The 12,269-nt window shown below is 38.0% G+C and overlaps 1 protein-coding gene across 5 annotated transcripts in view; it reads left to right on the top strand.

Moving 5' to 3' along the window:
* FANCM (FA complementation group M) overlaps window positions 1-12,269 on the top strand; it is a 65,122-nt gene that overhangs the window by 2,673 nt on the left and 50,180 nt on the right. For 3 of the 5 annotated variants that reach the window (XM_022570653.2, XM_089907659.1, XM_022570654.2), the window contains exons 2-6: window positions 177-349; window positions 3,606-3,683; window positions 6,998-7,156; window positions 10,036-10,167; window positions 12,081-12,213. In XM_022570653.2, coding sequence (XP_022426361.2) covers window positions 177-349; window positions 3,606-3,683; window positions 6,998-7,156; window positions 10,036-10,167; window positions 12,081-12,213 — 675 coding nt within the window. The remainder of the gene's footprint in view (window positions 1-176; window positions 350-3,605; window positions 3,684-6,997; window positions 7,157-10,035; window positions 10,168-12,080; window positions 12,214-12,269) is intronic. The other 2 variants (XM_089907658.1, XM_022570655.2) reach the window with 1 other exon arrangement.

Genomic DNA, 12,269 nt, shown 5'->3' on the forward strand with positions numbered 1-12,269 from the left:
AGCATTGACATTTGGACCACAACAAATCTTTAAAATGCATTCCCATGATTTGTCCAATTATCATCTTGAAAGCACATTACCAAAGCAGGAATGCATTCTGAAAATAGGCCAGGTTATTTATATTTTACAGATAACAGTCAGGAGTTTAGAATGTACAATGTCACTTTTATTTACAGGATCTACTCAAGCTTTCACCAGGAAGGAAATATGGGGCAGTAAAAGAGTCCATTTTCTTACACCTCAAGTCATGGTAAACGATCTTTCTAGAGGAGCTTGCCCTGCTGCTGAAATAAAGTGTCTAGTTATTGATGAAGCTCATAAAGCTCTTGGAAATTATGCTTATTGCCAGGTAATTTTGTTAAAAAGTATTTTATAGTGTAAATATATTGATGAAGAGCATTTTGGGGAATAATTATTAATGATGGAAGTTACTGATGGTATTATTATGAAAAGCCTTATATCACAGATGGTGATAGGAAATACTTTCCTTCATCCATTCAAATCAGTCTCTGCTGTTGTTTGTTTTTAAATTTAAACAAGACTATTAGTGTCAGATGTAGATGATGAGAGTCTCATTGAGGCAGTGATCCACTACCATATAGTGGTAGGTAGTTAAAACAATAATAGGTGGTGATAATAGGGAGAGGGTATAGAGTAAGAGTAGAGGGAAAGTTTATTTCATTTAGTGCAAAGAGATGAATTTCACTGCCAGTTTGTGATTTTATTAAGCAGTTTCCTTGGGGACTTTTAAGTATTATTATATCTCTGTATTATCTTCTTGAGAATTGTTATCTAGAGTTGATCTCAGTCAGGAAATGGATATATTTTTCCAAGTTAAATTAATACCCAGTGTGTTAAAGTTTCTGCTTGAAAGGATCATTTAAAAAATTTTATTCTAATTCTGTGGAATTCATTTTGTACATTTAGCTTATATTTAGCAACTTTTTTTTTTTTTTTTTCTTTTGGCTGTGCTGCACGCCTTGCAGGATCTCAGTTCCCCGACCAGGGATTGAAGCCAGGCCATGGCAGTGAAAGCCCAGAATTCTAACCACTAGGCACCAGAGAACTCCCCTTAGCAACTTTATTTTCAAAAAATTTCTACACATTAGGTGATTTTTTTTTTAAACTACAAGGCTATGCTTTCACTGAGTACAATGAGACATGACTGACTTCTTTAATATATAAATAGCACTAAGAATTTATACTACACTGAATATTCCAGATACAGTTTCCAAGAGGCACACAGCTTGTTGAAGAATGTAGCTTCCTGGGTTACAAACACAACACCACTTCTATAAAATGCTTGAGAATCCCTCCTGGAAAAAAAGTAATGTATCAGGGACATTTTGTCTTGTATCAGTTTTTAATTAGGACAATTGTTCTTAAGTCTCCATTAAGTATAATGTTCTGGGTTTTTTTTGGCGGTGCCTCATGGCTTGTGGCTTGTGGGATCTTAGTGCCCTGACCAGGGATTAAACCTGGGCCCTTGGCAGTGAAAGCGCAGAGTCCTAACCACTGGACTGCCAGGGAATTCCCTATAATGTTCTATCTTTAAATGTATTCTGTATCATGTTTTAAAAAACTCCAAAAATAATATTTTTTGAGTATTGATCAATATTCAGTTTGAGTCTCATTGAATTCATCTTTGACATGGGTTGAAATCAGAGCAGTTTTAAGATAATCTAGTTTTAGTACCATTTGCAATAGCAAGACATGGAAGCAGCCCAAATGTGCATCAACAGATGGTTGGATTAAAAAAATGTGGCATATATATATATATATATATATATATATATATGACACACACACACAAACTGGAATATTAGCCATAAAAAAGAGTGAAATATTGTCATTTGCCACTCAGTGAAATAAATCAGAGAAGTACAAATACTATATGATATCACTTATATGTGGAATCTAAAAAGATAATACAAATGAATGTATATACAAAACAGAAACAGACTCACAGACATAGAGCACAAACTTGTAGTTACCAAAGGGAAGAGGAAAGGGTGGAGGGACAAATTAGGGTATGGGATTAACAGATACAAACAACTATATGTAAAATAGGTAAGCAACAACGATTTACTGTAGAGCACTGGGAATTATGCCCATTATCTTGTAATAATCTATAATATATAATATGCGAAAATACTGAATCACTATGCTGTACACCTGAAACTAAGACAGTATTGTAAATCAACTATACTTCAATTTAAAAAAAATAATCTGCTTTTAGTTTCCTACCTCTAATGCGGAACTATGGGATAGTAAGAGCTGTTCCTGTGACTCAGTTTACTTAGGGGTCCTTTTTCCTTGTGTTGGGGCATATAGGAATCTGGCAAATTATCCAGTATTGATTATGCCAGAAGTGGGTGTTGAATTCAAACTGTAAAGCCTAGAGACATGCTTTGGTGCCCCTTGGAAAATGTTTTAGGATTTAAAACGGAATTTAGATTTTAAAAATTACCCCAAATTAGCCTTATTTTTTTATGAATAAACTTAATTTAAAAATTGTGAGCCTTCCACATGAAATCTAACTTCTTTAAAATCTTTCCTAAAACAAACTTTTTTCATTTCAAATCTAATTTCACATTTGTATTTCATTTTTTTAAATTAATTAATTATTTTTGGCTGTGTTGGGTCTTCACTGCTGCATGTGGGCTTTCTCTAGTTGCGGCGAGCAGGGGCTACTCTTCATTGTGGTGTGAGGGCTTCTCATTGCAGTGGCTTCTCTTGTTGTGGAGCACAAGGTGTGTGGGCTCTAGGTGTTGCGGGCTCCAAGTGTGCAGGCTTCAGTAATTGTGGCACGTAGGCTCAGTAGTTGTGGCTCATGGGCTTAGTTGCTCCGCGGCATGAGGGATCTTCCCGGACCAGGGGTCGAACCCGTGTTCCCTGCGTTGGCAGGCTGATTCTTAACCGCTGCGCCACCAGGAAAGTCCCTGTATTTAATTTTTTTTCTATTTTTGTGTTATGATTTATCTTAATCTGGCAAGTGTGCATATGGATATAGCTGTAAGCCTAGACTGTGGCCCAAGCATTGGAGAATAAACTTGATCTTTTTCTACCATTTGCTCTTGAATTAGCCCTTTGAATATTTTGATTTGCCTCAGTATAGGCCTTGATGTTGTAGCTTTATGTATAGAAGAAACCCTAAAGTGTTTTATTATTTTATTATTATTATTATTTATTTTGCGGTACGCGGGCCTCTCACTGTTGTGGCCTCTCCCGTTGCAGAGCACAGGCTCCGGACGCGCAGGCTCAGCGGCCATGGCTCATTGGCCCAGCCGCTCCGCGGCATGTGGGATCCTCCTGGACCGGGACACGAACCTGTGTCCCTTGCATCGGCAGGCGGACTCTCAACCACTGTGCCACCAGGGAAGCCCCCTAAAGTATTTTTGATTGGGATAGAGTATAAACCTAAATCATTTGCTCTTCAGATAACATAACTAAAGATAGTTCCATCTGCTAGCCCATCAGTACTCTAAATAAGGAATGATGATAGGAATGATGATAGTGGATCAGATATACCAGCTTGTTTAACAGAATCATTTTTATTTTTGTATTGGGCAGATGAAATTAAAGAATTGTTTTTTTTTTTTAAGGTTGTAAGAGAACTAGTCAAATATACAAATCACTTTAGAATCTTGGCTCTTAGTGCCACACCAGGTAGTGATATAAAGGTAAGTAAAATTTATTAATGTTTAAGAAAATAAGAACTTGTGTATGTGACCAGATCAGTTTTCCATTCTAGTATTTAGTTTAACATCAGGAGTACAGCATTTCATATAAGATGCCTACCTTTTCTTCTGTGGTTGTAGGAGATTATCTACATTAGAGTCTTCAGACTTCAGTGTGCCAAAGAATCACCTAAAGCTGTTTTTTAAATTTTTACTGTTTTATTTTGAAATGACTTTAGACTTCCAGAAAATTTGCAAAAATTAAAGTCTGTATATCCTTCACTCAGCTTCCCCTGTTAACATATTACATAACCATAGTAAAATTATCAAAGCCAGGAAATTAACATTGGTACAATACTAGTAACTGATCTGCAAATCTTATTTGACTATTGCCAGTTTTCCCACCGGGGTCCTTTTCTGCTCTGGGGTCCATTCTATGATCCCACATTGCATTTAGTTGTCACGTCTCCTCAGTACCTTCCAGTCTGTGACAGTCCTCATTCTTTTCTTGTCTTCCATGACCTTGATGCTTTTGAAGAGTAGGTGCCAGTTATTTTGTAGAATATCCCTCAATTTGGGATTGTCTGATGTTTTCTTATGATTGGAGTGAGGTTCTGTATGCATTTTGGGCAAGAATACCCCAGAAGTGATGTTGTACCTTTCTTAGTGCATTGTATCCGAGAATACATGATGATTTGTCTTATTACTGGTGCTGTTAATTTTGACTTGGTTCAGATGATAACTTTCTGGTTTCTCTATTGTAAAACTACTGTTTTTCCCTTTTTAATTAAGTCTGTTGTGGGGGAGATACTATGAGACTATGTAAATATTCTGTTTTAGCATCCAATGATGGTTCTTGCTTGCAACAATTATTTCTGTGCTGTTTGCCGGATCATTATTTCCTCTTTCCCTCATTTCTTTTACATTTCAAAGTTTGAATTCTTCTGTTGTGAAAAGCTGTCTTCTATCCTCATTTATTTTATTTATTTATTTATTTATTTTTGCTGTACGCGGGCCTCTCACTGTTGTGGCCTCTCCCGCTGCGGAGCACAGGCTCCGGACACGCAGGCTCAGCGGCCATGGCTCATGGGCCCAGCTGCTCCGCGGCATGTGGGATCTTCCCGGACTGGGGCACGAACCCGTGTCCCCTGCATCGGCAGGTGGACTCTCAACCACTGCGCCACCAGGGAAGCCCCTCCTCATTTATTTTTAATTCAGGTCTTTATATCAATATGGACTAATGGATATATATATATATATCCATATATATGGATATATATATATGGATATATATACTTTTTATTGGCTACTATCATTAATAATTTTGATTGTTCTAGATTGGGCCATTGAGAGTGCCTTGAAGATGGCTCCTGTGTCCTTTAGAATGCACTTTTTTTTGTTCGTGTGTTTGTTTTGAACACTTCCTAACTTACTGGTATCACAAGATATTTTATGATCATTTAGTGTTTTTCCAGTCCCCGCTGTGGAATCCACCATTTCTCTAGGGAGCTCAGAGGATGGTAAAAAGTTTTGAGCCCTATCCCATGCAGATTTTGAGCCTTATCCCGTGACATTCTGATTTAGTAGCTCTGAATGGTCTTCTGTGTTAGGTTCTGGATAATTTCAAAGGTAGCTTTCAATTCTGCCAAGCCATAGACTTTTTTCCTTCTGTCCATAGCCTCGATTAGTTTTAGAAATTTCTATCCTATCATTTCTGCCCAACCTTTTTTAAACATGCTTGATTGTTTTTAGTCATCAAGTCTCTGCTTAAATATTACCTCTTCAGAAAAATTCACTCTTAATCTATGAAAAGTCAACTCTTCCTATCTTGTTATTTTCTTCTTAATATCTATCACAATCTGTCATTCTTTTGCTTATTCATTTATTTGTTGTATTTTTGCTCCACTAAAATAGTACCGGCATGAATGTAGGGATCATGTCTATCTTGGTTATGCCTCTATCACCAATTCAATACCTGGCATGTGGGAGTTACTCAAATATTTCTTGAATGAATGAATGATTAAAAATACTAAAGTCTGGGACTTCCCTGGCGGTCCAGTGGTTAAGACTCTGTGCTACCAACGCAGGGGGCACGGGTTCAACCCCTGGTCGGGGAACTAAGATCCCACATGCTGTGCGGCCAAAGGAAAAAAAAATACTGAAGTCTTAGTCAATTTTATAAAATGGTCATATATTTACTCTAGAGTTTGAATGTATGTGGACATTCAGTAACTATAGTGTACTACTGTATTAGGCATTATACTAAGTGTTGGGAATACAAAAGTGACTAAGATGTGATTCTTGCCCTAGAGTATTTTTTATCTGAAACTAAGCCCATGAGGCTTTACTAGTTTTAAAAAAAAGAGTTCTTAATTTCTGGATACTTTCAGGATTCTTTCTTCATCCTTCCCTCCATCCATCCATCCATCTCTCCCTTTCTTTTTTTTCATCACACCCAGTAGTACTGTGGTCTAATGGTACAGCAGTTGTTTATACCAACAGGTTTTTTGTTTTTTCTTAAATTCCCTATTTTTACAATTAAGTTCCTTTATAAGCTTTTGGTGAATGAAATTTAGCTCCAGAAATATATTCACAGCATATATATTGATTTAAATGGAAAATATTCCACTAATTTATTTATTTTTATTTTTGGCCACACCTGCAACTTGTGGTGTCTTAGCTCCCGGCCAGGGATCAAACCCGCACCCTTGGCAATGAAAGTGTGGAGTCTTAACCACTGGACTGCCAGGGAATTCCCTCCATTCATTTATTAATAATAGATTTAGCGTAGGACCTATGCCCTCAGTTTCTTAACAAGTCAGTTTGTAAAGTATTTCCAAGGTACATTTGTATCCTTTAGTAGTAACAGGACTTCTCTGTTTTCCCCAGTAAAAATCAGTGGAAAAAAGTATTTGCCAGGGAATCAGGAAATCTGGGTTTTAGTTCTGGCTCTAAAATTGACTGCTATATAATGTTTTGGGGATTTGGTTTGCTAATTAGAAACTTCTATTTTGTCTGAGTCTTTATAAATATTGACAAGATATAACACTACCATTGGAAAGCACAAAATACATTTGAGGAACTTGTTGGACATTTTATCTCTTGGATGCTTGGCGTGCAAGAAAGATGTTTCAAAAGCATTTTCCCCTATTGTGCCACTCCTGATGTGCTATAATTTGTAGTTTTAAAAAATATTTAATGATATAAATTTCTAATTTTTTTTCAAAAACTTATTGCTATTTTATTTTTGTTAGTGGCAAACTAAAAAATTTAGTAAGTAATATAATATATAATCATACTTAATTGATTTTCTGTAGGCTGTGCAACAGGTTATTACTAATCTACTAATTGGGCAGATAGAGATTCGTTCTGAAGATTCTCCAGATATTTTGCCATACTCTCATGAAAGACGAGTTGAAAAGCTTGTTGTTCCTCTTGGTGAAGAACTTGGAGCTATCCAAAAGGCATATATACAGGTAAGCCATTTTTATCATAATTCAGTGTTTTAATAAATGAACTGATAATGTAATTATTTTACTTAACAGAATCGGACTGTGAGAATGTATAGTTATAATCATTTATATAATTAATATGGTAAAAAATTCTTTGAAATGACAATTTTCAGTATGAGCGCCATGTTTTATATGTACTGGCAAACTATTAGTTAAAGAGGAAATACAAAATGATGGACCGTTTCTAAAGCCAATTTAGTTTTGTATTTTCTTAAGTAAACCTTTTAATTGCCATATAACCAGCCCCCCCAAACATATGAACAGCATAGTACATTAAATGTAAGTGTGCAGCACAGTGAATTTTCACATAGTGAACACACCCAAAACATGTATCCAGATTCAACCAGAACTTTCTTTGTAAGGAAATATATTTTCAATATATTCCTCCCTGATCCCTTGTACAGCAGTGTTTCTCAACTGGGGACTATCTTGCCCACTTGGTGGCATTTGGCAATGTCTTGACACATTATTGATTGATTGGTTGTGTTGGGTCTTCGTTGCTGCACGCGGGCTTTCTCTAGTTGCAGCGAGCGGGGGCCAGTCTCCGTTGCAGTGCGCGGGCTTCTCATTGCAGTGGCTTCTTTTGTTGTGGAGCACGGGCTCTAGGTGTGCGGGCTTCAGCAGCTGTGGCTCGTGGGCTCTAGAGTGCAGGATCAGTAGTTGTGGCACATGGGCTTAGTTGTTCCGTGGCATGTGGGATCTTCCCGGACCAGGGCACGAACCCGTGTCCCCTGCATCGGCAGGCGGACTCTCAACCACTGCGCCACCAGGGAAGCCCTAACTTTATTGATTTCTTTTAGAGTGCTTCTTTAGGCACATGTGGTCAGCAAAGCTGATCAGCAAAGCTGATCAGCAAAGCTAGAAGAGAGGAAAGATTGAAATGTACTAAAATAGATATATTTTAGGAAATAAAACTTAGGCAAATTACATATTGCTGTAGTAAGTCTTCATCTGGAGGTCGCTTTTTACCTTCACTGTGGCATCAAGCTCAGGACCTTTTGTCTGCTGTTTCCTCTGCCTGGAATGCTCTGTCTTCAGAACTTCTCAGGCTAGGCATACTTTATCATTCAGATGTCAAGTATTACCTCTTAAAAGAAACCATCTTTGGTGGCATGAACACGTGGAGAACTGTGGGAGCCTGCATGCCCAGTTCTCCCCTGAGAGCGCCCTGCTGTCACCCATGCAGCAGTAGGCTCCGTTGCTTGCCCAACCCGGGCCACCGTCTCTCCTGCTGCTTGGTACCAGAGGCAGCCCTGGCCCAGAGCGGTCCATCCCCAGCCAGGAACCTTAGTGTGGGAAACCGGCTGCTTGGAGGTGGAAGGGCGCTGGCAAGGTCACAATCCAAGGGCCCGCTCCTCTGCATCCTGGGGCTGGATGACAGATGAGGCAGGGGGTGCCTGGCCAGAGCACAATTGCTGCTCCTCTCCCCACCCCCCAAAAAAAAGAAAGAAAGAAAGAAAGGAAGAAAGAGAGGAAGGGAAGAAGGAAAGAAAGAAAGAAACCCTCTTTGTCCACTTATATGATAGTGACCCCCTTCCCATCAAAGACTCTACAAAGCATTACTGTGTTGTAGGTTCTTAAATGCATTATCATAATCAAAATTCTCTATTTTCTTTGTTCACTTCTTTACTCCTTTCTTCCGTCTATTGAACGTAAACTTTAGGAAAATAGAAACTTCATTTTTCCCAGCCACAATATCCCCAGCATCAGGAATGATGCTTGATATGTAGTATATACTTAATGAATATATTTTAAAAAATATCTATTTATTTATTTATTTGGCTATGTCAAGTCTTAGTTGTGGCACGCGGGATCTTTGCTGCGGCATGCAAGATCTTTCATTATGGCACGTGGGTTTCTCTAGTTGCAGCGTGGGCTCTCTAGTTGTGGCACGCAGGCTCCAGAGCATGTGGGCTTAGTAGTTGCGGCATGCAGACTTAGTTGCCCTGTGGCATGTGGGATCCTAGTTCCCCAACCAGGGATCGAACCCGCGTCCCCTGCATTGGAAGGCAGATTCTTAATCACTGGACCACCAGGGAAGTCGCTTAATGAATATTTTTGAGAGAATGAATCAGTGAATGAAATTAAATGTACTCAAGGAATTTTGATTTAGTCATCACTCTACAAATATTTACCTATGTGCTAGACTTGTTCTAGGCATTGAAGATGCAACAGAGCAAATCAAGGCCCTCCTTTCATTGTGCTTAGTTTGGAGGGAGAGGAGGAGAGTTAAGAAATAAACAGATAAACACATATGTTCGTTTTCTGTTTTTTTTTAAAAATAAATTTATTTATTTTATTTTTGGCTGCATTGGGTCTTCATTGCCGTGCACGGGCTTTTTCTCTGGTTGTGGCGAGCAAGGGCTACTCTTCGTTGCAGTGCACCGGCTTCTCATTGTGGTGGCTTCTCTTGTTGCAGATCACAGGCCCTAGGCCCACGGGCTCAGTAGTTGTGGCTCGCGGCTCTAGAGCGCAGGCTCAGTAGTTGTGGCGCATGGGCTTAGTTGTTCCGTGGCATGTGGGATCTTCCCAGACCAGGGCTTGAACCCATGTCCCCGGCATTGGCAGGCGGATTCTTAACTGTTGCGCCACCAGGAAAGCCCAACACATACGTTCTTGAATTATCGCTGAATCTAATAATTGCTTGTGCTGACTCTCACATGGATTATCTGAGGATAATTGTCAAGTACTTTAAAACTTTATCATCTCTTCTGTGTTTACTTAAAAATTCATTTTAAGACAAACTTTAATATATAATTTAATATATAAAACTATTTTAGTATGTGAGGAAATGTATTTGTAAAAGGATTTTAAAATAAACTAAATTTCTTTGAAATTTGCAGATTTTGGAAGCACTTGCAAGTTCTTTGATTCGGAGGAATGTTTTGATGAGAAGGGATATTCCCAATCTAACAAAATACCAGATAATTCTGGCAAGAGATCAATTTAGGAAAAACCCATCTCCAAATATTGTGGTAGGTATTTTAAAATAAATTTTGCTGATAGACTACATTTTTACTTAGAACCAGGATGAAATGTAAATAATGATTATTTTTTGGTATATATTAGCTCATCAAGAATTCAGAGGTGGTTTATATAGTTTATAAAAATATGAAAAAGATCTAGCAGGAATACAGTTTAATGATGTGAATTAAGATAAATTTATCTTATAACTTTTAATTAAAAATTGGTCTTTTAGTTCACTTCTGTTTTGCAAAGTAAAAGGGTCATAAGAGGGTAGATTTTAACTAACTTTTAGACCCATAGCATTTAGTCTTAAATCTCCATACCGAGGTTGGATTAAGCATCACAGTAAGCTTTGTATTTTTAATCTTTATAGGAAAAAAATAGGTGGATAGGAACATATCCATCAAGTTAGGTCCAGAGTCAAAAGAGATGCTCACAAGCATGAAAAGGCACTGAGTCATTCTTGGAACTGAGAGGGAATGCATGTGCAAAAGGACAGAGGCAATTGAATGAAGGTATAAAGGAGACAGTGAGAAAACCAATTTGCCTGAGGTAAAGGATTGAGGGAGTCAGATATGATCTAGGTTGTGACCACCTGGGAGTGCTTTAAATGTTATACTAGAAATATGGACTTTATTCTATAGTGTCTGGGAAACCACAAAGGGAATTTGCTGTGAAATTGCAGTGTATTTATACTAGACTTTAATAAAATGTTTAAAGTTTCTGCTAGGAGTTAAAGGTTCATTAAAATTTTAAATCATAAATCTAAACCTGTTGAATTTGATCTCACTGATGAGAGTTTATGTTTTACAGAGACGTTGTTTTACCGTTTTAGGTAATTAGCGTGCCATTTTTTTTTTTTTTTTTTTTGCGGTATGCGGGCCTCTCACCGCTGTGGCCTCTCCCGTTGCGGAGCACAGGCTCCGGACGCGCAGGCTCAGCGACCATGGCTCACGGGCCTAGCCGCTCTGCGGCATGTGGGATCCTCCCGGACCGGGGCTCGAACCCGCGTCCCCAGCATCGGCAGGCGGACTCTCAACCAGTGCGCCACCAGGGAAGCCCTAGTGTGCCATTTTAAGGCATTTATCACTATCCTGGAAACATTTAAAATGAGTGTAACTCATATTAATGCTACTAAAAGTGTAAGGTATTAAATAATAGTCTGCATCTCTAATAAAGGAAAATAATTAAAATATATTCTCAATGGTCTTTTAAAGGTATTTTATTGTATAGATATACTGACTGTATGCTCCTACAAAAGGAATATGTACTTTACTTTTCCTTGAGAGTAGTGGTTAAAAGCACAAGCACACTGGCCCAAATTTCCTAGGTTCAAATACTGGCTCTGCTACTTATCACCTACATGAGCTTCCACATGTGTAAAATGGGCATAACAATAGTACCTACCTCCTAGGTGTTAAGATTAAATAAGTTTGTATAAGTAGTGTGCTTATAACGGTGTCTGGTGCTCCCTGTCAGATGTTACTGTGGCATGTATACCTGGTGTTAAATGTTAGTGTTAAACAGTTTGATTAAATATTTGTCCTGATGTCAGAAACATTTGCGAGGATAGGCCCGTAACTCTTTTATTTTCCCTTGTATCCCAAATGTCTAGCTCAGTGCTCGGCAAATAGTAGGTGCTTATTAAATTGTTTTGAAAGACCAAATAAATCTATATACTGCTAATAATTTACCTGCAAAGAAAAACAGCATATGATAAATATCCCCCCGTTCATTTATTCTCTTTAAAATGTAAGTTTCATGTTGAATTAAATAAAGGGGCAGATTGTATATGGAAAGTACATTGACACCTTTCCATAGCAACATCTTAGGACATTCAGTAGAACCAATAAGTTCTGCATGGAACATGTATCTTCATTTCTTCCTCTGGGTAAATTTGATACATGCTTGTTTTTTCTAGGGACTGCAACAAGGCATAATCGAGGGAGAATTTGCTATTTGTATTAGTTTATATCATGGTTATGAATTATTGCAGCAAATGGGAATGAGATCATTATATTTCTTCCTTTGTGGAATTATGGATGGAACTAAAGGTAAATTATATGAAATTATTTTTAAAAGTGCTGACGTGTATTATTTTGGTTAACGA

The sequence above is a fragment of the Delphinapterus leucas genome, chromosome 2 (genome assembly GCF_059928025.1).
Source record: "Delphinapterus leucas isolate spDelLeu-1000000601 "Yukka" chromosome 2, BTC_Dleu_Yukka2, whole genome shotgun sequence".
NCBI classification, from domain to species: Eukaryota; Metazoa; Chordata; class Mammalia; order Artiodactyla; family Monodontidae; genus Delphinapterus; species Delphinapterus leucas.